Source organism: Paroedura picta, chromosome 9, assembly GCF_049243985.1.
Source record: "Paroedura picta isolate Pp20150507F chromosome 9, Ppicta_v3.0, whole genome shotgun sequence".
Classification (NCBI taxonomy): domain Eukaryota; kingdom Metazoa; phylum Chordata; class Lepidosauria; order Squamata; family Gekkonidae; genus Paroedura; species Paroedura picta.
In genome coordinates, this window is record NC_135377.1 from 66,452,794 (window position 1) to 66,479,263 (window position 26,470).

Below are 26,470 nucleotides of genomic sequence, written 5' to 3' on the forward strand. Positions count from 1 at the left end.
ATAACCATTAAAATATACTCCAAATTCCATGCAAAAATCCAGATTCATACTCTCACTCTTTCAGCCTTCCTAGTTAGGAATGCTATGGAAATTCAGACTTGTTTGGACCACAATAAGGTGTAAAAACATTGCTAGTGTAAAGTGTGGTGGATAATTTTCTTTAGGCAACAATGATTTGACAATTACATCACTTGGAAGTATCCCTCGAATTCATTCAAGTTTTAAAACGTTTAATAGGTCTTGCTTTCCAGTCTACAAGGATTTTAACAGCAATCTTTCAAACTTATAAAACTATCCATCTCAACTCTTTTTAATTTATATACTAAGCAAAGTAATCGGTCTCAACCCATTAGTGGCCAGTAGGAAGAATGCCCAGATAGTGATGCATTTATTATTCGCACGTTAAGTACTAAGTCGACTGAACAAATAAACTAAGAACAAACCAAAGAAAGCCTAGCTGTGCTGGGCATCAGAGCTCAAAAACATGGCTGATGCTCAGCGGAAAATCTAGAAACGACACCTCTCTTGTGGCTCATGGAACGACACAACAAAGCCAATACATTGAAGTCAAAAGAAGGACGTCTTTGCAATCCAACAGAAAATGTTGTCATCTGCCAGCTATAACTTGGACATAAACATCTGAACCAGTTCCTCATCGGTATCATACAATACAGTGCATGAGTCTGAAAAAGAATTTTATTGGCTCCTGGTGAAGATAATCAGATGAATGACAATGTGAAAAGCCTCGTCTCGATGGATCAGTTCATACCCAGGCCAACAAGATGGTTGCCTACAAATGAAAAAGAAAGTATTCAACTTGTTTAGATCATAACTATTCCCAGCTCTTGTTTTTTCACATGCAACAAACCCGAATCCGCTATATTTTCACTTGTCACTCTCCAACCTACACTTTGGGTCTGCCTGTGTGTGTGTGTGTGGGGGGGGGGGGTCGCGCAAGGACCCATCATTTGCTCCCTTACAGTTATCTCAGGCCATTGTCCTGTCTTTGGTAGGGCTTAAGAGGATACAAAGGTTCATCATGCGCTTTCTTTGGAGTATGTCCTGAGCTTGGGAGAACTTTAGAGGACCCCACCACAGGAAGGATGATGTTTGCTAAATTATTTAATGAGGTGCATCTCCCCCAGAAAGGCAGCTAACCCTTGCCAACACCAACTTTCATGCCCTTTGCCAAAACAAGAGGAGGGCATCACATTGGGCATCATACTGTGGATCATAGCCCTTGACAGCTCCTGCTTTCAAGGAGCTGCTCTGCAAGAGTTCACAATCCTTCACTCTCTCTCTCTCTCTCTCAAGCAAGTGCTATGCCATACAGAGATGCCCCTTCCTAGGGACAAAACAGTGTCTGAAAAAAAGGCAAACGTGTCCTAGGAAGATCACTAAATGAGAGGGGTCTTTTGGTTCAAGACAAAGCATTGCACTCCATGCTTCCTCGGCCTCATAGCTAGCTGCAGTCACTGAAAGTAATACCTTTCCACCTTGCTGTTCTCTTCTTTCGTTCCCTGAGCTTGATGTCTGAAGAAGTTCCCAGTGTATTATCCATTTCACTTATGTGCTCCTGAATGACTGGGCCCGCTTCATTATATACAAAATTTATTCCATTAACGTCACAGAATGCCTGGAAAATTACGGGATTCAGATACATTGTTTGTGGCATGGCTCAGTGCAAATCTCAAGTTAAAAGAAACAAAAGCAAGCAGACTCAGGGCATTTTTTTTAAAAAATGAAATCACAGATTAGTAGCGCTTTTGTGTGCGAAATTTGGTACTGTCATGCCAATAACCCAGATTTGTGGCAATGTGTGATTTGGGTTTCATGGTTGAATTCCATTCCCGGGTTTTGTGACATTTTTTTTAACAGCCCTGCCATAACCCTGTTACAGGAGAGCTATTATGAAGCGATTATTCTCCAGTATTGTTTGCAATGGCTGGGTTGAAGGATTAAATACATATGAAAGGTAAATTCACCTACGTTTTCCCCCCTTTCCTTCAACCTAACATAAAAATAATGGGACACGAATATACTTAGCGAACTCAGCTTTGTTTCTTGTATGATATATTGCTTGTATGTGAAGAAAAAAGGAAGGTTTGTCTCACTTACCTTCTTGGTCTCACTTACCAGGGATGGGGCAGTTGCTACTTCTGGAAGAAGCCCCTCTCTATAGGCAGGCAGGCTCGGCAATTTGGGCAATTCCTGAAAGGAAAGGGCTTCTCTCTTGGAGCCCAATCTGGTCCTGAAGCATTATGACTCCCTTTCCCCAGCGTTTGAACAATAGTAAACCAAGAAAGAGCTTCCAACCAACAGTCAGGAAAAACAAATCAATGTAACCTTGCAAAAAACCTTGAGACAACTCATTTCCACACTGGAGGCTTTGTGCTGGGCTGCAAGCTGGAGTTTGAGCCGGGGTGGGTGGCCCGGCCTTTTCCTGCATTTGGCCCAGTGCACCTCATGCATCCCCAATTTGTGCTCATGCATGGGAGCCAGGGCAGCGAAGTCCCCAGTGTGGAAACAGTCTCCAGAGATTCTCACTAGAAAGAATGGAAGCTGGGTGAAGTTTTGACAGGAGGCCTTCTCTGTATCAAGAGCCATGCTTTACCTTCAGATAGGAAGAGACTGCCCCACCCCTGGACCACCAAGAAGGAAGATTCATGGTGAGACAAATCATCCATCTCTACTTCTGTGACATATAAAAGCAGTGTGCCTTGGGGAGGGAAGAGACTCAGCTCCTAGATCAAAAGGGCATGCTGTAGCTTGGTGTTGGGAAAAGGGGAGAAATAAAGTCCTTCCCTCTCCCTGGTCAATGTCCAGTCAAAGAAAGGAGGAGCAAGTAAATCAACCAAAAGGAACAAAAGACATGTAGAAATTAGGAAGTTAAGATAGGAATCATGGCGCTCAATTGGATAATGCAATTTCAATGCACTTTTGCACGGGGCAATCCAGCTGCAAAAGTTGAATGTTTCTGCCATCTACTGAAATCTGGGCTTTTGCCTCATGACATGTACATTTTACTATATAATGTCTCAATTTTATGGTCTACATAATGGCCAAATATAGCCAAAGACTCAATGAGGGCACACCAAGCTAATGGATAGGTTCTGCAGATCTGGAATAAAATTCAAGTTGGCAGGAAAGAACATGACAAAAAAAAGGATGCTGGGTGAGGGCTAAGGTTCCCGCAAATGTGTGTGTGTCTGTGTGTCTGTGTGTGTGTGGGGAGGGAGAGAATTATGTTTGGCCAAGCTCAGTTGACACAGACAAAACTATGAGGCATTTTTGGTAAGAGAAAATCCAAAAGGTATTAAAACATGGTGCCATGATTTTCCATGAAGATAATTTACGAGGGGAAGGAGACACTGCTGGGCCTGTAAGGGTGGGGAGGAAGAAAATAACAAGTAGGTGAAATTAGAAGCCAGGAAGAGGAATGAACAGACAATTAGAAAGGGGGCCAGGAAGCAAACAATAACACATCCCCCCCCCCTCCTGAGGGTGACCAGAGGATCAGAAGGGAGAAAAATAGGTAGTGCACAAGGGAGGGAGGAAGAAGCAGGGAAGGCAGGACAAGCCAGATACAGCAAAAAAAAAAAAAAAAAGGGGGGGGTGGTATGGGGTCCTCAGGGAAAAGCTGCCTGGGAAGGTTAAAAGAGGGATAAGAGGATGCTTTAGGATGCTTAGGGCTGATCCTGCGTTGAGCAGGGGGTTGGACTAGATGGCCTGTATGGCCCCTTCCAACTCTATGATTCTATGATTCTATGGGAATGAAAGCAAATTAGGTAGGATTGTCATGGAGATGTAGGGGAACAGGATGTGAGGGACCGTCATGAGAGTGAGTGGAGGCCATTTCCTCTCACTCATTATGGCAGAGGTGAGCCCATGACATTGACCCATGACACTGACCCACACTCAACCCTTTTTGTTTGCCCAAGCTACCCCCAGATCCCACCACTCACTGTTGATGACAGGTAGCAAGAATTTCAGGGACAAGACAGTGGAAGTGCTGGGGGAAATGACATGGGACAGGTTGGAGGAGGATGGTCTCAGGGGCTGTTAGACAGAATGGGACAATGGATGGGTTGGCGGAGAAATTCAGGACTTGTGTTATGGGTGGGATTGACATGAAGCCATGGTAGGGAGACAACAAGAAGGGTCAAAGGGGGCTGGAAAGAAAGAAAGGGCTGTGAGAATGGGATGAGGCAGTCATGGTGTACTGTAGAGGCACCTGACTGTTTAGACAAGGATAAAACGAGGAGGTAAAGGGAGAGGAAATTTTGATCAGAATGAATGTTTGTGGTGATGTGTATAACTGGAGGAAAGAGGGAAGAAAAAGATGGAATGCTCTGAGAGGGGAAAAAGGGAATGCTGCCAAGGAAGGCTAATAGGGTGATGAGAGGGAAGGAATGCACGGGTGGAGGGGAGGGCTGGTGAAGAGAACAGGGAAACAGAATTGAAGAATGAGGAAAAGCAAATCATGGGTGGGGGGGGGGAAGAAAAAGGAATAGAGAGTATAAGAGGGAAAGCAAATAAAGAGAGGAAACAGATCTAAAGCAAGTAGAAAAGTATTTTTAACTTGCTCCACATCAGCTGTAGAATTCACGCTCCAAAGTGTAGTTCATACACAAATTTTAATTTAGGGGCTACAAATATGAATTTAAGGGCTACACAAAGAGCAATTAAAACAAAAACAATCTACAAACATGTTGTGGGTCCCCACTTGTAACATATCAAATGCTATGATTGCTACTATTATACTGCTAATAATCACATAGCATTTTAAATGTTGTAACAGATTTGCATACAATAAACTATAACATGTTTAAATACAAAAACATCTCAAATATAAATACATCTCAAATTATTGGACACCATCTGATTAAATTAATTAAAGCACAGGTAATTTCTGAAAGTGACTCGATACCAGTAACCTTTCAATTAACCAGCTTAGACCAAAAGTTCATTTCAAGGTGTAATTATAAAAGGGAGAAAAAATTATAATTGATGCATTTTGTCAATCTGGGTAGCTGCAAGGTACTTTTTGAAAAGGTTATATTTTTGTTTAGGTAAACTGAACTAATATTGCTTTGGTAATTATCTTTGACTTTACAGTCGTATTTCCACTTGAATCAGCAAGACGCTATGCTAAACAACTATTGCAAAAATTTAAATGTTTAAAATGTGAATTAATGTATACTTGGAGTGGGTCATGATATGAAGTCATGGCGTACAAGCCATGACATGAAGTTATGCATGGTCGGTGGGGAAGCAAAACACACCTTCTCTCCTACTTGGAGAAAGTCGCCTGTGGAGCTTGCTGGAATGAAACACTCTGATACACATAATTTCTGCTTGTTATGTCTTAAAGATCTACATCAAGCAAAGAAGACTCATTTCAGACATGTGCCTTTGCTCAAGTGGAGTAAACTCTCTTCAGCAGTGCAGAAATTATGATTTTCCCATGAATCACCATTCATAATTCAGAAGATGCAGAAATACTGGCAGACGTTAACCTTTCAAAAACGTAGACTTGAACAGACATGGAAGGAAGAGGACAATGCTGAAAGATGGACAGTATCTACTCCCAAGGAGTTCCTTCAATAATCCTAATTAGCTTTGTGAGCAATGACTGACCAGCTAGAAACCAGCTACTCAAAATGAAAGTTATCTGCACAACTGGGCCTCAGCAGATGGACAGTTCTAGATCAGAGGTGGCCAGACTCTGGCATATGGTAATGTAGTCCATGGACATCAGGACCTATTCCACACACATAGGATAATTCACTTTCAATGTGCTTTGGCAGCTGGATTTTCCTGTGCAGAACAGGAAAATCTACTTCTAAAGTGCATTGAAAGTGCATTTTCTATTGTGTGCAGAATAGGCCTTGGAGAGCCACAGTTTGTTCTCCTCTGCTCTAGATGGTCAACTAACCCAGTTCAAAATCAGCACCTGTGATTCATTCTTTACATACATTTCCATCATTATATTAATTTTTGGTTCTGATTGGGAATGGTGATACTTGCTCATCCTTCTCTTCTCCCTATACACATATCAAGCTTGGTGTAGTGGTTAGGAGTGCGGACTTCTAATCTGGCCACCCGGGTTTGATTCCCCGCTGCAGCCAGCTGGGTGACCTTGTGCTTGCCACAGTACTGAGAAAGCTATTCTGAACGAGCAGTAATATCAGGGCTCTCTCAGCCTCACCTACATTACAGGGTGTCTGTTGTGGAAAGGGAAGGCGATTGTAAGCCACTCTGAGGCTCCTTCTGGTAGAGAAAAGCGGCTTATAAGAACCAACTCTTCTTCTTCCCTGGAACTTCAGGTTAAGTCAGCCAGCCAGATGGGTATCAGTCTAGTTTAGGGATTACTCCCCTAAGATAAAATACTAAGTGACTTGGTTATTTTTACCAGGGGACTCTCACTAGTCACAACTGTGCAAGTTCTTCAAAGATTGTTTTCTATGTCATTACCAGATGCAGCAATAATGCATAAAAAGCATGCAGCCCGGCATTTACTAAAAGTATATTTTGCTCCAACGGCCGCAAAATATTCAGTGCTCTGAAGATTAAATATCTGAATATTGCTTCTGAAGGAACAGCTGTCAGCTTAAATCTAAAGTCTAGTTTGTTTACCGATTGTATTTTATATTTGTTAGGAAATGACACCAAATGGCAATAACATCGCAAAAGTGTTCTACTGGGGAATATACATGCCCTTTGGTTACAGTGTACATATCTTTATACATAATGCCAGTATATTTTCCCTAGAATTATGTTAAATATGTAAAAAGCCTTTCCTCATAAAGGTAAAAATGTTTGATGATTCCAAGCTATAATTTAGCATTAGTGTCAAGAGTGTTTCGGAAAATAAGCTACAGTTACCGCTTCATTCTTTTTAAGTGTCAGTCAGTGTACCATATCTGATCGAGCATTTCAAATCAGCCTGGATGATTTGATTCACTTTCTAAGATGTAACAAGAGAGCTTCAGCATTGCGTGTGGCATATGGATAGGTGTAAACGGCTTCACAAAGTAATAGGTTAGTTACCCAAACCGTCTGATCTTATTATGGCTTGTTTGATTTCGAGCATTTGGGGGTGGGGTGGGGAGAAGAAGAAGAAGAAGAAGAAGAAGAAGAAGAAGAAGAAGAAGAAGAAGAAGAAGAAGAAGAAGAAGAAGAAGAAGAAGAAGAAGAAGAGTTGGCTCTTATATGCCTCATTTCTCTACTCGAAGGAGGCTCAAAGTGGCTTACAGTCGCCTTCCCTTTCCTCTCCCCACAACAGACACCCTGTGAGGTGGGTGAGGCTGAGAGAGCCCTGATATCACTGCTCGGTCAGAACAGTTTTATCAGTCCAAGCCCAAGGTCATCCAGCTGGCTGCATGTGGGGGAGTGCAGAATTGAACCTGGCTCGCCAGATTAGAAGTCCGCACTCCTAACCACTACACCAAGCAAGCTCTCTCTTTTGTCTTATCTGGGCTTAGAAAATGTTTAATCTTGGGTTTATTTTTGTTTTGTTTTAGATAAAAAACCAGGCTCTTACTGGGGGGGGGGGGGGGGGTCCTGTGCAAAGTTAAACTTTGCTTGCCTTTTATTTAGAGAACTGATTTCTCACCAAGTTAAAGTGAGTTACCATTGCTTTCTTAATAAGGAATCAACTTCTGTTGGCAGAAGTGCTGATAAAAAAGATTGCAGTGGTACTATCACCGTACAGATGGCAATTTATCTCCAGGATTACAGATTTAAAATGCATTAAATATTCTAAAACGCAATAATATCCCCCCCCCCCCCGTACTCCAGACAATAAGAACAGCATGAAAGAACATTTTATATTGGAAGGTCAATTGGGTAATAATATCTGGAAAACCCTTCCAACTCCTGGTGTCCTGCCATCTTTAAGCGCCAATATGGTATAGTACAGCCATGGTGGTGGAGTGGTTAAGAGTGGCAGCCTCTAATTCAGAGAACTGGGTTTGATTCCCCACTCCTCCCCTAACAGCTGGGTGACCTTGAGGCATTCTCAGTTCTCTCAGAGCTCTCTTGGCCCCACCTATCTCACAGAGTATCTATACTACAGCTCCTGCTCTACATGGCTTTCCTCAGAATTCTTAAAATAGCATTTTTGAGGATGGTCAAAGAGAACCTTCCCCCTTTTTTTTTTACCCTCAGAAAAGCTGGTTGGATCTAAATCTAAGCAGGCTTCCGATACCCTTAGGGCTGCTTGCTGTGGCTGGGGAAATTCCAGAATGTGGGATTTGGGAAGGAACTCAGGAGTGATGCAATTCCATACAGTTTACCCTCCACCTCCATCAAAGCCGCCATTTTGTTCCAGGAGAGTTGATCTCTGCAGTCTAGAGAGCAGCTGTAATTCCAGGAGAAATCCAACCTCTCCTGACAGATGGTAGCTCTAGAACTGCTGAAATCCATTTTCTCAATTTATACAAAAAGCAGATTGTTGAGATCTTCCACCATGGCCAGAAATAACTTTTCCACATTTAGAGATGGGTGATTTGGTTCGGATAATCCGAAATGTTGATTCGGGTACTTTTCAGTCCTATCCAAATCATCCATTCCTGTACTTTAAACCAGCCAAATCAGTGGTATCCAAATAGTGATTCAACCAGTTTAAAGAAAGTTCTTGGGGGGGGGAGAGAGCATACAAATCAGCTGATCATGGCAGATCAGCTGTCTAGCACGCTTTCTTTCCCCCTGCCTTTCCAGGAGGAGGCGTATAAGAGTGAGCCAGGCAGCTGTCATGATCAGCTGTTCCAGCAAACAGAAATAACCAGTCAGGCAGAGAAGGCTGGGGTCAGGAGGCATTTATAGGGCCTGTCAATCAGCTGATCTGTCAAGATCAGCTACTTGGTGCACCTTTTAAATGCCTCCCCCCACTTTCTCAGACAGTAGAGATGTGTTCTGCTGCCTGGGAAGGTAGGGGAGGGGAGAAAAGCATGCACATTAAAAAAAATCAGACAAAATTGATTTGGTCAAATCCAACCCAGTGAAGGGCAATTCAGGGAGATTTGGATTCGGCCAAATTGATTCCAGCCAAATCTGAAATGGTCTGATTTTTTTTTTCTGTGCACATATCTACACTACATTCTCCTTTTGTTTTTACTGAAGAAGAGCTCTAAAGAATCTGTGGTTTATATGGCCTAACAAAAGGCATTATAGTATTGTTGCTTTTTGACCTCCTCTTCTATGTTCCTTTTCCACAGTACATTTAGAAGATTCCCTTCCGATCACTTTTCTCTGTTATTTGTAATTACAAATACAATCAAATCAGACAACTTTTATTTCATAAAACAGAAATTATGTAAATACTGTAGCTTTGTCATCCTAAACAGAATCACAACTATCTAAACCAATTGACTTCAAGAAGAATGTAACTCTGCTTATGAGTGAACAGTTTTCCTATTTTAAATATCTATCTTCTGGGAAAGAGGATAATTCTTGTATTAGACAGTTCAAACTGTTCTTTATTTGTTAATCTGGATTAGAAAGATCTCCCATTGTCTGTGAGAGGCCAGAATTTCATGACGAGATGAATGTTATGGCACAACTTCCAAAATCCTTGCATGTTCAATAATGGAAGAAAGTCTAAAAATAAGTTATGTATACCACATTTGCAAGCATTATAAAATTGAAATAAAAAGAGAAACCCCCTAATAACTCAACTGTTAGCTTTTCTCCAACTTGAAAAACTGCCTTTCAGCAATACCCTTTGCCTCCTCATATTGTGTACGATGCAGTGTTACTCATGCATTTAAAATAAATAGCCTATAAAATGCTGACACTATTGTTAAAAAAGTAGAGTTCTACATGGCATGAATTTATTGTACAATATACTGCAGGAATAGCCAGACTTCTTAAACTTTAGTATTATGAACAACCAAACCCCACAAACATGTGTGCTAAGGCTGGTTCTCCCTCTCCAGTGTCTCTTCCTAGAACCCCTTCCCCCAAGACTCTGAGGAACCACTAACCTCCTTATGCCCCCCACAGGGCCCTGTTAATCTGCTGGAGATTCCTGGCCCAAGGGAAATTCACCTGGCCTTCACCAGGGCCAGGGCCTTTTCAGTCCTGGCCCCAAACTGGTGGAATAAACTCCCAGGAGAACAAAGGGCCCTGACGGAGCTATCGTAGTTCTGCCAGGTATTTGGTTGAGGCCAGGGCAAGGAATATTACAGGCCCCTCCCCAGGCCAAGCCTGAACATCTGCCTTATCCTCATACCCCCAAGGTGGGGGCAGCTCTGGACCGGGGTGGAGGGGGGGAAATTTTTACTGCTGCCAGTATTTGTGATTGTTGTATAGGAAGGTTTTAATGGGGTCTAACTGGATTTTATATTGTTACCTGCTACAAGCTGCTTGTGGGAGTGGTAGGCTATAAATTTAATAATAATAAAAACTAAAGAAAACAAAGAAAATTCTCACTCTCCTTCATGCCACTGTTCCTTGCCTACAGCACAGGTCATGGAACAGGGGGGTGGAAACCAGAATAGAAATATGGGACCAATTGTCAGAGAGCTGAATCTTATTGAAATTATAAGGATTTATACAAGGAATGATTAAGGTGATGATACAACACATAATTAAATGGGAGTAAATCCCAAAAAATACAGTGGCAGCCTTTCCATATGAAAAACGAAAATTGAAAATTCCGTTATGTTCAAAGACGACATTTAAACATACCTCAATAATAGCACCACTGGGCAGTCGAAGAAAGTGCCTGTAGAGTTCTCGGAAGCCCCCAAGATGAACAGTGTATATAGCTACATGCACAGTGATGCCTCCTGAGTTTGTCATAGATTTCAGTTGTTCAACTCGATGCTTGAGGTCAGTGCTTGAGACATCAGGCTTCTTAGCACCATCTTTCCAGATATAATCATAGACTACTACCTAGTGAGAAGCAGACCCTTTGTTCATTCCTTTCTAGCAAGGTTTTCGTCAATATTCAATGATGGATCAATAATTAAATTCAGTTTTATGATAAACACACATCCATACATTCAGTGATGGTGCCTTGCTTTTGGAATGCTCTTCCCTTTGAGGCTTACCTGGCACCTACTTTGTCTTTTAGGTATGAGGCTCAAACATTTCTTTTCACCCAGACTTTTAACTGAAGCATTTCATCTTTTTTAGTGTCATTTTTACAGCATACTGATAGCCTGAAGGCTTAAGGCTGTTTTAGGAACACTGGATTTCACTGTGAGATTGGCATTTTTTTAAAGAAAAGATTCCACATACACAAAGTTATTAGTGAGAATGGGATGCTGAGTAGAACAGTAATACCCAATCTCCTCAGATCTTGGAAGCTAAGCAGAGTTGGTTCTTGGATGAGCAACCACAAGTAAGAATTTGCAGAAGAAGGTATGGGCCAACCACCTGGGTTTAATCTGGAAAACCCTACAGCAGGGGTAGTCAACCTGTGGTCCTCCAGATGTTCATGGACTACAATCCCCATGAGTGGTTTCTATCTTAATGTGCCCTGAATAACCTGAAGGAAGCATGAGAGAGAGAGAGAGAGAGAGAGAGAGAGAGAGAGAGGCTACTGTCATCTGAAATCTCTTAAGAAAAATGTCCATTCATCCCTTCATAGTCCAAATGTAGCTTTAAGAATCTGCTGAGGCAGACTTGTCAGGAGCCAGTGCATATTGGCCATGTCAGTAGCACTGAAGACAATGATGATCTAGAATCACAAGAGCCAACAGGAGACCAAAAATGCCAGAGCAACATCCAGTAAACCTTAAGTAAAAGCCATATTTCAGCATAAAAACAAATTAAGGGCAATAATTCATTGAGAAGAGGCAGGCCGGAACAAGTTCAAAATGTTGAATATTTCACAGCCTCGCTTAATTAAAACGGAAGCATGAAGCTTTTAATTGCTCTGAAACAGTTTGGTTTGAAATTAAGCCTGATGCGAATGCTTTTACAGTTGATTCATTTAAGTTGCTATAATTACAAAATATTACATGGATCGAACACCAAGATAACACTTGAATGGGGTTTGCCAGGGCAGATACGTTGTCTTTTCTTCTTTGTGGCAGTTTGTGTGGGAAGCAGGAAAGCTCATAAATTTAAACCTGACCATATGCTTTAGAAATCTTTTTTTTTTTAACTATCATTTTGTAATCGTTGGTTTCTTCCATTGTGTAAAGCTAGGCCTTTTTATAGAATACATAAAATGTTGGAAAAATACATTCCAAGAATACTAAACGCAATATGGAAACGTGAACAGATTCCCACTGATTGTATGCTCCAGTGCTACAGAAAAAAAATCTGCTTTGTTCTAACTTGAGTCCCAGAGGATTTATGCTGAAAGGAGAATTTCCCACAAGGTACTGTTTCTTCTACCATTCACATGCCACTGTGGTCATAAAAACTGGACTGGAGGGGAATTCTACTTTCTGTCTATTTTTGTTGGACTGGGAACTTTGCACCTATAAAAGGTGCATCAAAAAAGGCTTTGTGAATGAAATTATGCACCGTATGCAAACATATCTGATGGAAATTCTCCCCTGAAGGAGTGATTTTCCGTGATAACCCTGTCCTTGTTTCTTCCACTGGGAAGGAGTCACAGCCTCACTGATGTTCCCCATTTTGCCTAGGGATGGAGTGAATTCTGATGGCTTGGACCATTCCTGAACTAGAGCAACCCCTAGCACAGGAAACTCATAAAGTTCCAAATAATGCCAGAAGTTCTGCATAAAAATCTGCCTCTCTAGGAGTGGATCCAATTTCCCTGCTTCCTTTCCCTGTGTTTTCCAAATCCTGTCTTACAGCAAAGTTATTTTTAAGCTGGATCATAATGCACAGCTTTCAAGTGAAGAATTTCAGGATGTTTTCTCACTGTGCCACCACCTAGTGTATTGACCCTCCTACCAACCCATCCCAAATCTGTCCCCATGATATCCGCCATTTAAAAAAAAATGTTGATTGCATTAGAACGCAGTTCTAACCACTACAGCACTGTTAAAATGTACTGAGAGAACAGGTTGTACTTGCAGTGCAAATGTAAATACCTGTTGTCTTGTCTTGACTTGTCTCACATTTTTTTTAAACGTAAAAGGTATCTTTTTTTTAATCTGCAAGGGGGAAACAGCGCCAGATCTCTCTAGTGCATCTGATGCATTTCTAAGAAGCTCGCCAGTGAGCTCCCCTGCCTTGATCCAACTTGTTGTGTGGGGATGATTCTTCTTAAGGGTGGAAACCCATCGTGGAGGCAGGCAATGGTGCAGGGATTTGCAAGCTGAAAAGACTCCATGCTAAAGGGCACTGGGGAAAGGGCTCCCCTATTTGTTTCGATCTGCAGAGGGAGGGGGTGGCAGGTCACCCTGGTGCATCCAATTCGCTTCTGAGCAGCTTGCCCACAAGTTCCCCTCCCTTGGGAGGAGGAGCTTGCTAGGGGAGCTACTTAGAAATGTGTCAGATGCTCTGGAGAGATCTGTTGTCACCTTTTCCCATAGATCAAAACAAAAACTTTAGGTTTTTTTTAAAGCAGACATTACAGATCACCCCTTTCCAAGAAATGGCTGAAACATGGACATTTTTTTGCTGCATGAGGAGAGAGGGACTATTTCAAACAATCATCCCTCACTACTATAGGATTTCAACTTTCAGAACTGACTCCTCACCTGGACACACATGCAGATCCATATATATAGGAGGGGGAGTACTTAAGTTGGGCACAGCTGAAGATGTGACACTTATGAAAAAAATGGCAGTGTGGAGGGAATCAAGATGGCAACGTTAATACTCATGTCCCCCCCTCCCGCAAAAAAAGAAGGAAAAACATGATGGGAGGCAGCCTACTTTTCAAAAGCTAATGAAGAAATCATGCTGTGGGTTGCATCCTCTATTGGAGGCCCTACTGTGGAATGTCTGGAGCCAAATCGAAGTATCTCGTGGGAATTCAAAATAAAGGAGGACTGCAGAAACAGTCATAGAATTATAGAGTTGGAAGGGCATCCAGGGTCATCTAGTCCAACCCCGTGCAGCATGCAGGAAATTCACAACTACCTGCCCACTCATAGGGACCCCAATTCCATGCCCAGATGATGGGCAATAGGGCAATGCATTGATGAACATAGGTAAAAGGAAGTCTAGGAACGGAGAAGATAGAGAACATTGAACTGGTATCTCTAAAACTCTGGCAGGCTGGCTTGGGTTTGATCTGTGACATAATTCAGGAAGATCCAAAAACCCATGGCCAGCATCTACCCACACTTTCTTCCCCAAAGAAGTCCAAGCTTGGCCATGGTCACAAGTTCTTGAGAAAAAATTCAAAGAAAGGAGATGGGGTTTCAAATACTTCAAAGAGAGGAGACAGAGGAATAAGACTCCAAGACAGTACAGAATAAGAAGAAAAAAAAACCAGAGCAGAGAATATTTTGTTTTAGTTAACTTTATCTACATAGCCAGTGCATTTTACGGATATGAGCATGGAAATGTCAACTGCACAATCTCTCAAGATGTGTATCGCAATGTACGTTTCCATTGGTTTTCTTGACATCATGTGCTGATCATAATTAACAAACAATGTAACGAATGACATTATCTCACTGATTACAATTATACTAATCTAGAATTCACAACATGAAAGTAGTATTTTTGGCATTCATTGAGTATTAAGTCCCCCAGCTCCCCCTTCCTATATTTCTCAGGCTTAAAAGTGGGACATGATAAGGTCTTGTGCACATGTGCTTCTTTGACAATAATTACCTTGGGTCTGTTTGACTATGATAAACAATGCACCCAATTTATCAGTTCCAAGCAAGAGTTAAGTTATCCCTTCTATTCACTACAGGCGAATATTCATGCAAACGACATACAAATATTTGAGGAATGGCACTTTTTTGCATAAATAAATGGTTATAAGCTTCCAAGGTTAGCTAGAGGCAAATAAAAATGTGTGTTTATTTGATAACATTCATTTATTTGCTACTTAAAAGTTTTTAGCTATACTTCTAAGGAACAGAAGTTCAACCTCACTGGTTAAGGCCTGATCTCATGGAGTACGGTAATGTGCACTGCTGCGCTCTCATTTAAATCACCTGTAAGTAAAGTTCTGGGAGAAAAAAAAACATTGAAAGTTCTACACTGGAGGTGGGTGATGCATTTTCTTTAGTAACTTCCAAATCGGTTGCTTGTTGCTATCAACTTTTGGCTTGAACAAGGGAAAGAAACTTGTAAAGAGCCTTCTGTATCAACATATTTGAAAGGATGACTGGAGAAATGACACACATGAATCCCTCTTCCCCCCATATGCACACATTTTAAGCAATTATATAGATTCCAGAACTGCAGCTTACGAAGAAGAAAGCAGAAGGAGATGTTTTCTGGTGAACATCCAGACTCCTTCACAAAAGTCCCCAGGATTTGGGGTGTACTTTGGGGTTATACTTGACCAGAAGGCTGATTCCTGCTGCTATATCTCCCCTCCAAGTTAAAGCGGATCTGCTGTATTTGTTGGCGTATAAGACTACTTTTCCACCCTGAAAAACATGCCTCCAAGTAGGGGGGTCGTCCTACATGCCGGGTGCACTTCAGTTGGGATAGACATAGCTGTCCATAGTGGCCTCCAGATATCTGCCAACCTCAGTCTACATACCATGCAGTATCGCACGGTATCCAGCGCAGCCGCGGCGGGTCATCAGCGTGGCTGCGGCGAGCATCAGCAGCGAGACAGGAGTGCCAGCCTTTTTGGCGTGACCGGCCCGTTCTGCTCGGCGGGAAGCAGCAGTGCTCTGGCCCGCCCCTTGACTATGCAGAGCTCGCACATGCGCACTTGCACACTAGTGCCGGTCACTGGGAGATGCAGGGGCGGTCCGGAAGTGCTGCGGTTGCGCTGCGGCCGTACAATGGTGACAATGACAGGTACTGTAATGTAATGTAACAAACTCTATATTTAGAGTAGAAATGTTGGGGGGTCGTCTTATACGCCCAGTCGTCTTATATGCCAACAAATATGGTATATACTATTTACATATCAGGGCACGAATGTGCATCAGCCCCACAAGCCATGCCTTTTTCTGGTAGATTCATCATACATAGATTCAAACATCCCATCCTATTCCATGCAACATTTCATATGAGGGGAGCAAGAACCCCATGCTTACTCATAATTCCTACCTGTATGGATCCTATGGTCAGGACAGAATAACATTGCTGGCAATTGTACCAAATTCAGACCTGGTGGATAATTTCCAGCCTAAAGGCCTTAGAGTCAAGCTGGGATCTCAAGCACAAAAGGAACGAGGTTCACTATACTTTGTTGTTCCTCCTCTCTGCTCAATCCTCCTTCTGGAGGACCACAGGGCTTTGCCTCAGGCACAGTGTGGCCCCATATGAAGCCAGTGTCACCTCCCCTTAAAGGGGCTGTGCCATAACAGTGGTGGTGGTGGTGGAGGTAATAGGATCTTAAAAGGCCTGAATGGTGGCAGTGATAAGTATGCCAACCTCCAGGTGGCAGCTGGAGATCTCCAGGAATTACAACTGATCTCCAGACTACAGAAACCAGTTATCTTGGGGAAAATGGCTGCTTTGGAAGGTGAGCCCTATGACATTACACCTTGCACCTTCCCCAGTCTCCACCCCAAAAGTTCTAGGAATTCCCAGCCTGGATTTGGCAAGCCTGGACAGTGATGTTGGCCACAGGGCCATGGAAAGCTCATGTCATCTTCTCCTTGGCATGGCCAAGGCTTCCCTCCCAGTGGGAGCTGGGGCAAGTCCAAGGCTCATCTCTTCTCCTGCAGAGATCACAATCCTGGAGACAGTCTAGCTAATAAAAGTAAACTAACTTCAGACCTCTGCTTAAATTCAAACTACTGACCATCTTAGTAGTTTAGATCAAAGGTCCAGTCCAAAGATAAAGATTTCTGAGACATCAAGGAAACATCCCTAGTCACTATGGATCATTAATGTTCCTGTAGTTCTTGACTGTCATGACGAAAGACCCATGTATGCTAACCAAAAAAACAAACTCAGAACTACAGCTATGCACTTTGCAACTGGATCTATTTTCATTTTCATTTGTTAACCGCTTTGAAGTCACAATCTTTTTGGTCTTAGAATTAGTTGCTTCAATGCACTCAGTGCAGCTCAAGCTAGCCTGCTCTTGTTAGGTCTCAGAAGCTAAGCAGGGTTGGCCCTGGTCAGAATTTGGATGGGAGACCCCAAGGAATACGAGTGTTGTGATGCAGAGGCAGGCAGTGGGAAGCCACCTCTGGACGTCACTTGCCTTGAAAACCCTTCCAGGTCACCAGAAGCTGTCTGTGACTTCCCAGCATCACTCAGAATACTTGGTGATGATGGGGAAACATCTTTGTCCTAATCAACTGTCTATGAGAGCAACGTTCTTGATCAGGGAATGATGCCCAAGGTGGTTACAATTGCATGCAAGACAGCAGAAGATCACAGTTTGGCAAATGTTTCTTTTTCATTCTCCCCCCCCCCCCCCCGCAAACAAAACGGCCTCTCGCTCCTGAACCACCAGCCAACAAAGTCTCCTCCAGCTGCCGGAGAAGAAGGGGGAAAGCGATTATTTATGAAGAGTGGCAAAATAAGATCAGGAGGAAGCCTGTCATAAAACGCATGTTGCATAATACATGATGGATCAGTTCTATTATTTAACTTTCCCAAAGATATAACAATAAAGAGAGATGCTAAGCATCATAGTCAGCATTAATTTACAGTAGGAAAAATAATTAGAATCTCCCCCCCCCTCTTTTCTTTTCTAAAGAATGGAGTGAAAATGTAAACAATGTTTCCCTCCAGGCAAGCACTTTATCAAGTTGACAGGTGCATTTGAATTTCCATGGGTGGGGGACATAATAGGTTATTTATGTGTCATTTTAATAGAAAGGCCCAACCATCAAGATGGACAGGAGACTTTATCAGGACTGCTGTTTGCAACTAATCCACCAATTTAATACCCCAGGAAAATACCTGAGACAAAACCGGTACATTTTTCTTATACACTCCATTATACCAAAATCAATATGGGCGCTATTCATCTCTAGTCCATGGCTTGGCAGGGGCCCACTGCACTCCATTTGTCCCCCCTCCCCCACTCAAAAGATGAGCAATATTTCATAGCAAAGCCAGACAGGAGTGACCCTATAGATATACCCCGAAAGAAGAATTAAATGGACTGTAATTGTGGGCTTTGCAAAAACAGAAATTCAAGTCAAGGCGACTAGGAAAACTGAAAATAGGTCAGTGGGGAGAGCTTCTTGGGAGGGAAATCTGCTACAGACTGAGGGTCAACTTAGATATCACAATAAATGTATAGTAACAGCACAAACCAACTGCTATACATCGAGTTGAACAATCCTTTGCAACTTCTAAAACTTCAAAGCAACAGTCTTGTGACACCAGACATAAACAAACATACTGAGGTGTAAGTCTAGACAGTACTTCACCAAAGTATGAAGTATATATCCTCAGTGTATGGAAAAGAAACAAGCCTATTTTTAAAGTTCAGTAAAAAGAAATAGTACACGTTACTTCATATAGCAATGTCACAATGCTCTATGGCTCACTGAATCAGATGGAATAAGAGTCCAGTGGCACCTTTAAGACCAACAAAGATTTATTCAAGGTGTGAGCTTTCGAGTGCAAGCATGTCTTGAATAAATCTTTGTTGGTCTTAAAGGTGCCACTGGAGTCTGATTTTATTGTGCTACTTCAGACCAACACGGCTACACGGCTCCATTTGAATGAATCAGATGGAAATAATGTAGAAACAGGCGGAGAAACGGCAAACGTTGTGTCATCACAAGGTTATGATGACTATGTTTTTAATCTGTTGAACTGGTGAACTTTATGGAATAAATATTTGAAAATTTTAAAAATTATTTTTGCAGCTCAACCTTTGTGTTCCTAAATTTTCGGGTTAGGTTGGGTTTTAGTTTCCCTTTTTGGTTTTGCAAGAGCAGTGATGTCAATACCAATGAAAGAAATCTTCAAAAAGATGATTTTACTGGCATAAAGAATCAGAAATCTAAATAGCAACAAGGGCAAACTCAGATGATAGTGGCCTGAAGTCTTTCTCAGGCTGAGAAAAGTTCAGCACATGGCTATATTTTAGGCCATTTCCCCTCAGATGTTTTCTCCTCAGAAGATGTTCCCACGGATACATGATGAAGATTATGTTAGCCATTCCGTTGAGTCTGACTCCCAGCAATCCTATGGCTCAACTGTCACTATGATTTTCAAACTAGCACTGCTTCTTTTACTTGTATAGTTTTCTGGCCAGTGTCCATTTTGATTGTATCTAACCACTGCCTTCTTTGTTGGCATGGTTTCCTTTTTCCACTGACCAATCCTAGCCTAAATACTTTTGCCATTGAGTTGAATTGCACCATAGACTCATCTCTTTCTCCAAACAACTTTTAAAACTCTGAATCTGAAAGCAAAATGGTGCATTGGTGTAAGAGTGAGGAGGGGTTATTGCTTCTGTAAAAGTGTTTACAGCAAACTCTCCAGTTCTTTTAAAAAATACTTCTATTAGATGTTACAGAGTGGAGAGGGAGGGATAAATTCAAATATTTATTACATAACTAGCAAGAAAGCCCATTGCAACCAGGAATGCAATGGGCGCTAGGACCCAGGGGACACCAGGAGGTGCTTTTTTTTTCTGCTGCGTGGAGCTGTGAAAGGCTCCTACAGGGTTTTTTTTTCTGCTGCTTGGAGCTGGGAAAGGCTCCTACAGGGTTTTGTTTTCTGCTGCTTGGATCTGCGAAAGGCTCCTACAGGGTTTTTTTTTCTGCTGCTTGGAGCTGTGAAAGGCTCCTGCAGGGTTTTTTTTTTCTGCTAGCTCTCGTGGGCGTGCCGGCTTGGAGCTCCTACAGGGTTTTTTTTTCCTGCTGCTTGGAGCTGGGAAAGGCTCCTTCAGGGTTTTTTTTTCCTGCTGCTTGGAGCTGGGAAAGGCTCCTTCAGGGTTTTGTTTTCTGCTGCTTGGATCTGCGAAAGGCTCCTACAGGGTTTTTTTTTCTGCTGCTTGGAGCTGTGAAAGGCTCCTGCAGGGTTTTTTCTTTCTGCTAGCTCTCGTGGGCGTGCCGGCTTGGAGCTCCTACAGGGGTTTTTTTTCCTGCTGCTTGGAGCTGGGAAAGGCTCCTTCAGGGTTTTTTTTTCCTGCTGCTTGGAGCTGGGAAAGGCTCTTTCAGGGTTTTGTTTTCTGCTGCTTGGATCTGCGAAAGGCTCCTACAGGGTTTTTTTTTCTGCTGCTTGGAGCTGTGAAAGGCTCCTGCAGGGTTTTTTTTTCCTGCTAGCTCTCGTGGGCGTGCCGGCTTGGAGCTCCTACAGGGGTTTTTTTTCCTGCTGCTTGGAGCTGGGAAAGGCTCCTTCAGGGTTTTGTTTTCTGCTGCTTGGATCTGCGAAAGGCTCCTACAGGGTTTTTTTTTCTGCTGCTTGGAGCTGTGAAAGGCTCCTGCAGGGTTTTTTTTTCCTGCTAGCTCTCGTGGGCGTGCCGGCTTGGAGCTCCTACAGGGTTTTTTTTTCCTGCTGCTTGGAGCTGGGAAAGGCTCCTTCAGGGTTTTGTTTTCTGCTGCTTGGATCTGCGAAAGGCTCCTACAGGGTTTTTTTTTCTGCTGCTTGGAGCTGTGAAAGGCTCCTGCAGGGTTTTTTTTTCCTGCTAGCTCTCGTGGGCGTGCCGGCTTGGAGCTCCTACAGGGGTTTTTTTTTCCTGCTGCTTGGAGCTGGGAAAGGCTCCTTCAGGGTTTTGTTTTCTGCTGCTTGGATCTGCGAAAGGCTCCTACAGGGTTTTTTTTTCTGCTGCTTGGAGCTGTGAAAGGCTCCTGCAGGGTTTTTTTTTCCTGCTAGCTCTCGTGGGCGTGCCGGCTTGGAGCTCCTACAGGGGTTTTTTTTTCCTGCTGCTTGGAGCTGGGAAAGGCTCCTTCAGGGTTTTGTTTTCTGCTGCTTGGATCTGCGAAAGGCTCCTACAGGGTTTTTTTTTCTGCTGCTTGGAGCTGTGAAAGGCTCCTGCAGGGTTTTTTTTTCCTGCTAGCTCTCGTGGGCGTGCCGGCTTGGAGCTCCTACAGGGGTTTTTTTTTCCTGCTGCTTGGAGCTGGGAAAGGCTCCTTCAGGGTTTTGTTTTCTGCTGCTTGGATCTGCGAAAGGCTCCTACAGGGTTTTTTTTTCTGCTGCTTGGATCTGCGAAAGGCTCCTACAGGGTTTTTTTTTCTGCTGCCTGGATCTGTGAAAGGCTCCTACAGGGTTTTTTTTTTTCTGCTGCCTCTCGTCGGCGCGGCGGCTTGGAGCTCCTACAGGGGTTTTTTTTCTGCTGCCTCTCGTCGCGCTAGCGGCGAAAGGCTCCTCCGGGGGTGTTTCTTTTTTTTCTGCAGCTTCTCGGCGGCTGGAGTCTTGTGTTGTGTTTGCGGCGGGGGCTTCCTTGGGGCCGGCCTGACGCGGTGAGAGACGCTTCGCGCCTCTCACCACGTCAGGCCGGGAGCAACTGCGAGCCGCGCTGAGCGCGGCTCGCAGTTGCTGGGGCTGGGAATCGGAGGGACCAATCGGCAGGCGCTTCGCGCCTGCCAATTGGTCCCTCCGATTGTCTGTCGTGAGGAAGGGTCCAATTCGGACCCTTCCTCATCACGGACAGAGCCCTCCTCAAGGCCCCTTAACCATTTATTTAGTCCGTGGCGCCCGCGGCGCCACGGGCGGTGTACAGATGGCGCCCGCGGCGCCACGGGCGGTGTACAGATGTGCACTAGTTCAACATATTTAAAACATAGTCATCTTAATTCAAAAGCAACACATTTCTAGCTACACATGGACTAGATCAGTGGTTCTCAACCTTCCTAAAGCCATGACCCCCTGCCACCGCTACCACCTGTGGCTGAGACCCCCGCCCTTCTCCCCTCTCCCAGGCTATCTGAGGTTTGCCTGCTGGGGTGCTGTTCATCTGTTGTAAGGCTCACACTTTCCCCCTTCACCCAACTCCCGCTTTCTTCCCTCTCCCAGCCCCCTTTCTATCACCAATTTGAGGGCGACTATGGGGCTCCGACCATCCCCCTCCCCTGCAGGCTGGAAGCTACTCACGAGTAAAAGTATTTCTGGGGTCACTATGAGCTTGTTGGCTTGCACCATTGACCCTCCCACTCCTGCCCTTGCCTCTCTGCAAAAACCAGCGGCTGGGAAGGGAGCCACTGGCGCACAACCTGGAGGTGGCCAGTGCCATGGCTCTGCCGCCTGCCGTTGCTGCCACCTCGGTGGCCACCAACTTGGCTACCCCGGGGAAGGAGCCAGGTAACCCCAAATGTGGTCCCGACCCTGAGGTTGAGAACCACTGGACCAGACTAACATAGAATGGACCAAACGTGTTTCGACCCTGAGGGGCCTTCCTCAGTGGTCAAGTTATTGTGAGGAATGCACTCAGGATAACATCAAAGGGCTTGCTGGGTGGCAAAGAAAATCTGTTAGGGGCTTCTCTAGCTAGTCTTTCTAATGTAAAGGTATCTGATTTGGAACCCACTCTCTAAAATACGCACTTCCAGAGGCCACCACTCTCTGCTTTAGCCCAACTCTCAGTCACCAGGGCATTCCCACTTGTGCCAGAGAAAGCTTTGTCCATGTGTAGTTAGAAATGTGGTGTTTTTAAAATTATGATGTCTATGTTTTTAACATGTTGAACTAGTGCACTTTATGTAATAAACATTTGGATTTTTTTTTTTTAATTGCAGCTTAACCTTTGGGTTCCTTTGTGGCTCTTGCCACAAAGGGATATTTACTGAAACAGTGAGATGCATATTTCTTTTGGAAGATTTGGAGACCCCTGCAAAAAATGACAACTGTAATCCGGGAGGGCATGTGAGTCCAAATCCATCTCTTTGTGCCTCTGCTCCAAGTCGACATCATTATCAACCCAGCAGCTCCACTCCAAGAATTCGGCAACAATGTTCAATCAATGTCAAGAATATTTGGGGTGCCAGCTATTGGGAGAAAATGGCCTCGCAATGTCGTCAGCTTGCAGTTTTCCGAGTAGATTCATCATAAGCCTTTCCTTCACCATTCTATTTGTAGTCCTGGCTGGAACATAAAGAACAGAAAGAGAAGGAGAAACAGTGGCCATTTCCTACTGAAAGCACCACTTCATTTCCTGGACAAATTATAATGTGGGAGAGCAACTGCAGCAGTGCTAGATGAAGAATGCACCCAATGGATGGAAGTATTTCTCTGCCTGCAGCTCACTCCTTGGTGAAATATGCAGAATTCTCACAAGCAAAGCTTCTTTCTTCTGTTATTGTCCTTCTCTCTCCTTCCATATTATTTTTTCATTCTTGACAAATGTCTTTCATTGACTTAATTTGAATTTCTAGTTTATTTTTTTCTTATAAAAAGATGTTATCCACTTATATTTCTAAAAAAAAAAGTATTATTCCTGTGATATCATGTCAGAACTTGATGTCACAGGGACATGGAAATGCACAGAACTCCCAAATTGCATGTGAGATTAAATGGTGTTTATTTAAATCTGTTATATCTCACCTTCTCTGTGTGTTTGTAGCAGCCTACAAAATGCTGCACAAGATATCATATCGAAAATATTAAAAAGAATCAACCCCTCAACAAATGAGATGGCCTAAAACTTGTGTATGATATGGACCAATGACTTAAAATCCTGCACAATGTTTATTAAATGTGTATCAAATGCATCAATAATTATCCTGCTCGGAAAGGGACAACGTTTAAAAATAAGAATTAGTGAAGTTCTGAGGTAAATTGGAGGTCATTGTACTTTTAGGAAAGATTTTCATGGCTATAAAATTGCAGCATTAGGCTTCTTCTTGCCCAGTCAGTGACTTGCTTAGTTACTGTAACTAAGGGAATAGTTTTCTTTCTTTCTTTCTTTCTTTCTTTCTTTCTTTCTTTCTTTCTTTCTTTCTTTCTTTCTTTCTTTCTTTCTTTCTTTCTTTCTTTCTTTCTTCATTTATTTATTTACTACCCTCCCCAAAGGCTCAGGGCAAGTAACATCATTCTGGTAAGGTGGTAACGACAACAATAACATTAGCATAATAACAATAACAACAATAACATTAAAGGAAGGTGGAACTGCAAGAGCCTTAGCTCAACTCATATTCTTTTTGAACCTCTTTCTGAGATCTTTAGTAAGGTTTATTCATATTTATATGGGACAGAGGATTCCAAGTGGGCTAAGTTCCTGATTGATTAGTTAGTGGACCATCTATCCATTGCTACTGGTCTTTAGAACCAAGGAGATGGATTCCAGAGAAGTGGCAGAAAGTGCTATCAAGTCACATCCGACTTGTGGCAACCCTGTAGAGCAGGGATGGCCAGACTGTGGCTCTCCAGATGTACACAAACTACAATTCCCATGTGCCCCTGCCAGTGCAGGCAGGCAGGAGCTCATGGGAATTGTAGTCCATGGACATCTGGAGAGTCACAGTCTGGTCACCCCTACTGTAGAGTTTTCAAGGCAAGAGGTGGTTTGCTATTGCCTGCCTCTGCAGAACAACCATATGTTGCCTTGATGGTCTCTCATCCAAGTACTTATCAATGTCAATCCTGCTTAGATATTGAGAAGGGATGAGTTCAAGCTGGCCTGAGCCATCCAGGTCAGGGCGCCAGAGACATACTGATAAGGAAGATACTGTTGGTGGATCATTTTCTTTCTTGGGGAGACCAAACTGAACAGGAAGGGAAGGCTTTAATGAATAAAAATTACAAAATTCTGAAAATAATTTAAGGGTACATGGTGGTAACATAGGATCGAGTTAAAAATAATTCTAAAGGTTTAATATATAAAATAACCAATAACCCTGACCTACCTTCATGTCTTGGTGGCAGTACAGCTGGATAATAAATAACAGCTACATCCCAACCTTGCACTGTGGATTCATATTGGGAAAGATATTCCTTCAGAAATATGTGGATTCTAGGTTCATTCATTCATTCATTCATTCATTCATTCATTCATTTGATTTATATGCTGCCCCTCACTGTGATGTTGTGAAGGCCTTTAAAAGCAAGAACCAGTATCTTTAATTGATCCCAGAAGCTAAGAGGCAGCCCAAGTGTTTACTTTAACATTAGTGTTCTACTGTAAGAATATGGTGGACAACATAAACTGAAGGTCAATCCATCACATTTGCATTTACTGCAGCTTCCGGATTACCTTTGAACGCATAAAATGCTCAGCAAACCTGAATGCATTTATACATTCATCTGGGTATCTTAACTTGCTTTCTTACCCTCAGTGTAGGCTCAAAGTGGCTTACACTGTCACGTACAATAAGACAAAATGATCCAATTCAAGTGTTTTAACCCAGGTAACTGATCGACAGATCTCTCTTCCATCCACAGACTAATCCACAAGTGTGTGTGTGTGTGTGTGTGTGTTGGCGGGGGGGGGGGGGAGTAGAGCAGGCAGTCATAGTTCTGTCCTTGATGGCAACAAGATCTCCCCAGGAATTTACATTGCCAGCAATATCCCATTCCAGGCTTCTTCCTGAGGTACTGGTCTAATTACAAGTTTCACCCAGCTGCTAAAGCACCTTTACGCAAAACTGAGGATGCTTTGAATTAGGTGTTGAAAATGGTCGGTATACTGATCAATTCACCCTTCTGTATGAGAAGTTTCTAGTCATTGTGGACTAGAAGAGACTACTTATTGCGTTTTCATTTTAACTCACACACGTCCCTCCCCTTGTGCTTTGACTGTTTTCTCTCTCTGAAAAAGAAGCAAAAGCCAGCTATAATCTACAAAATGGACTCATAACTCATACCTGCATCGCAAAATTACTGTTGCAATTCAAACAATTTAGTTATTGTATGGCTGCGCTTAACCATTACACCACACTGGCTCCGGATAAGCATTGGTTAAAGTTTTTTTCTACCAATCCTGTCTCTTCATTGACTTAACACAGGTGACAAGGTTGCAGGTGGAAGGTGGCAGGCCGATGGAGACCGGGATCATGATATATGCCTCCTTTTACTTATCTTTATCACATTTCACATTTACTGGGCTGTCATTTGAAACGTTTGATAAAATAATGACACTGGCAACTAAATATCAGTAGGTTCTGTCTCCTGTGACCACAGCAGGGCTTTCTGAGATCCCCTTCTTTCTTCAACCTCCTCCCCCCCCCCCTAAAAAAAAAGCATTTCTTTTTGGAGTCTTAGTGGACTCCTTTATACTGCTTGAGGGAAATAAGGAGGCATTAAGGGGGGGACTACAAAAAATGATCCTCATTTTCTGCTTTCAGAGAAAATCATGGTTAAGATTTAAGTTAATCTATGCAAATAACTTTCATGCAAACCAAGGGTGCAGATTAGCTACAGCGAACCCACCGATTTCAGAAAAGTTTGACTCTCTGTGAGAAACATCTGTTCTTGAAAAATGACTCAGTTGTGTACAGTAACATCATCTCTCCTGCTTTTAAGCATTTCATTTTCAAAAAGTTTAGCCAGGGAACCCTATTAGGGACCACTCTGGTACATGATCTTC

The 26,470-nt window shown here is 43.0% G+C and overlaps 1 protein-coding gene across 6 annotated transcripts in view; it reads right to left on the reverse strand.

The window, feature by feature from the left end:
* Positions 1–244: 244 nt before the first annotated feature.
* The window catches only part of LOC143845107 (uncharacterized), a 246,604-nt gene continuing 220,378 nt past the window's right edge, over positions 245–26,470 (reverse strand). For 3 of the 6 annotated variants that reach the window (XM_077353168.1, XM_077353167.1, XM_077353166.1), the window contains 3 exons: positions 10,696–10,902; positions 1,489–1,636; positions 245–790 (listed from right to left, as the gene is read on the reverse strand). In XM_077353168.1, the coding sequence (XP_077209283.1) occupies positions 759–790; positions 1,489–1,636; positions 10,696–10,902 (387 nt within the window). In that variant the 3' untranslated portion in view covers positions 245–758. Of the gene's footprint in view, positions 791–1,488; positions 3,381–7,607; positions 9,604–10,695; positions 10,903–26,470 lie in introns of those variants that run through there. The other 3 variants (XM_077353169.1, XM_077353170.1, XM_077353171.1) reach the window with 3 other exon arrangements.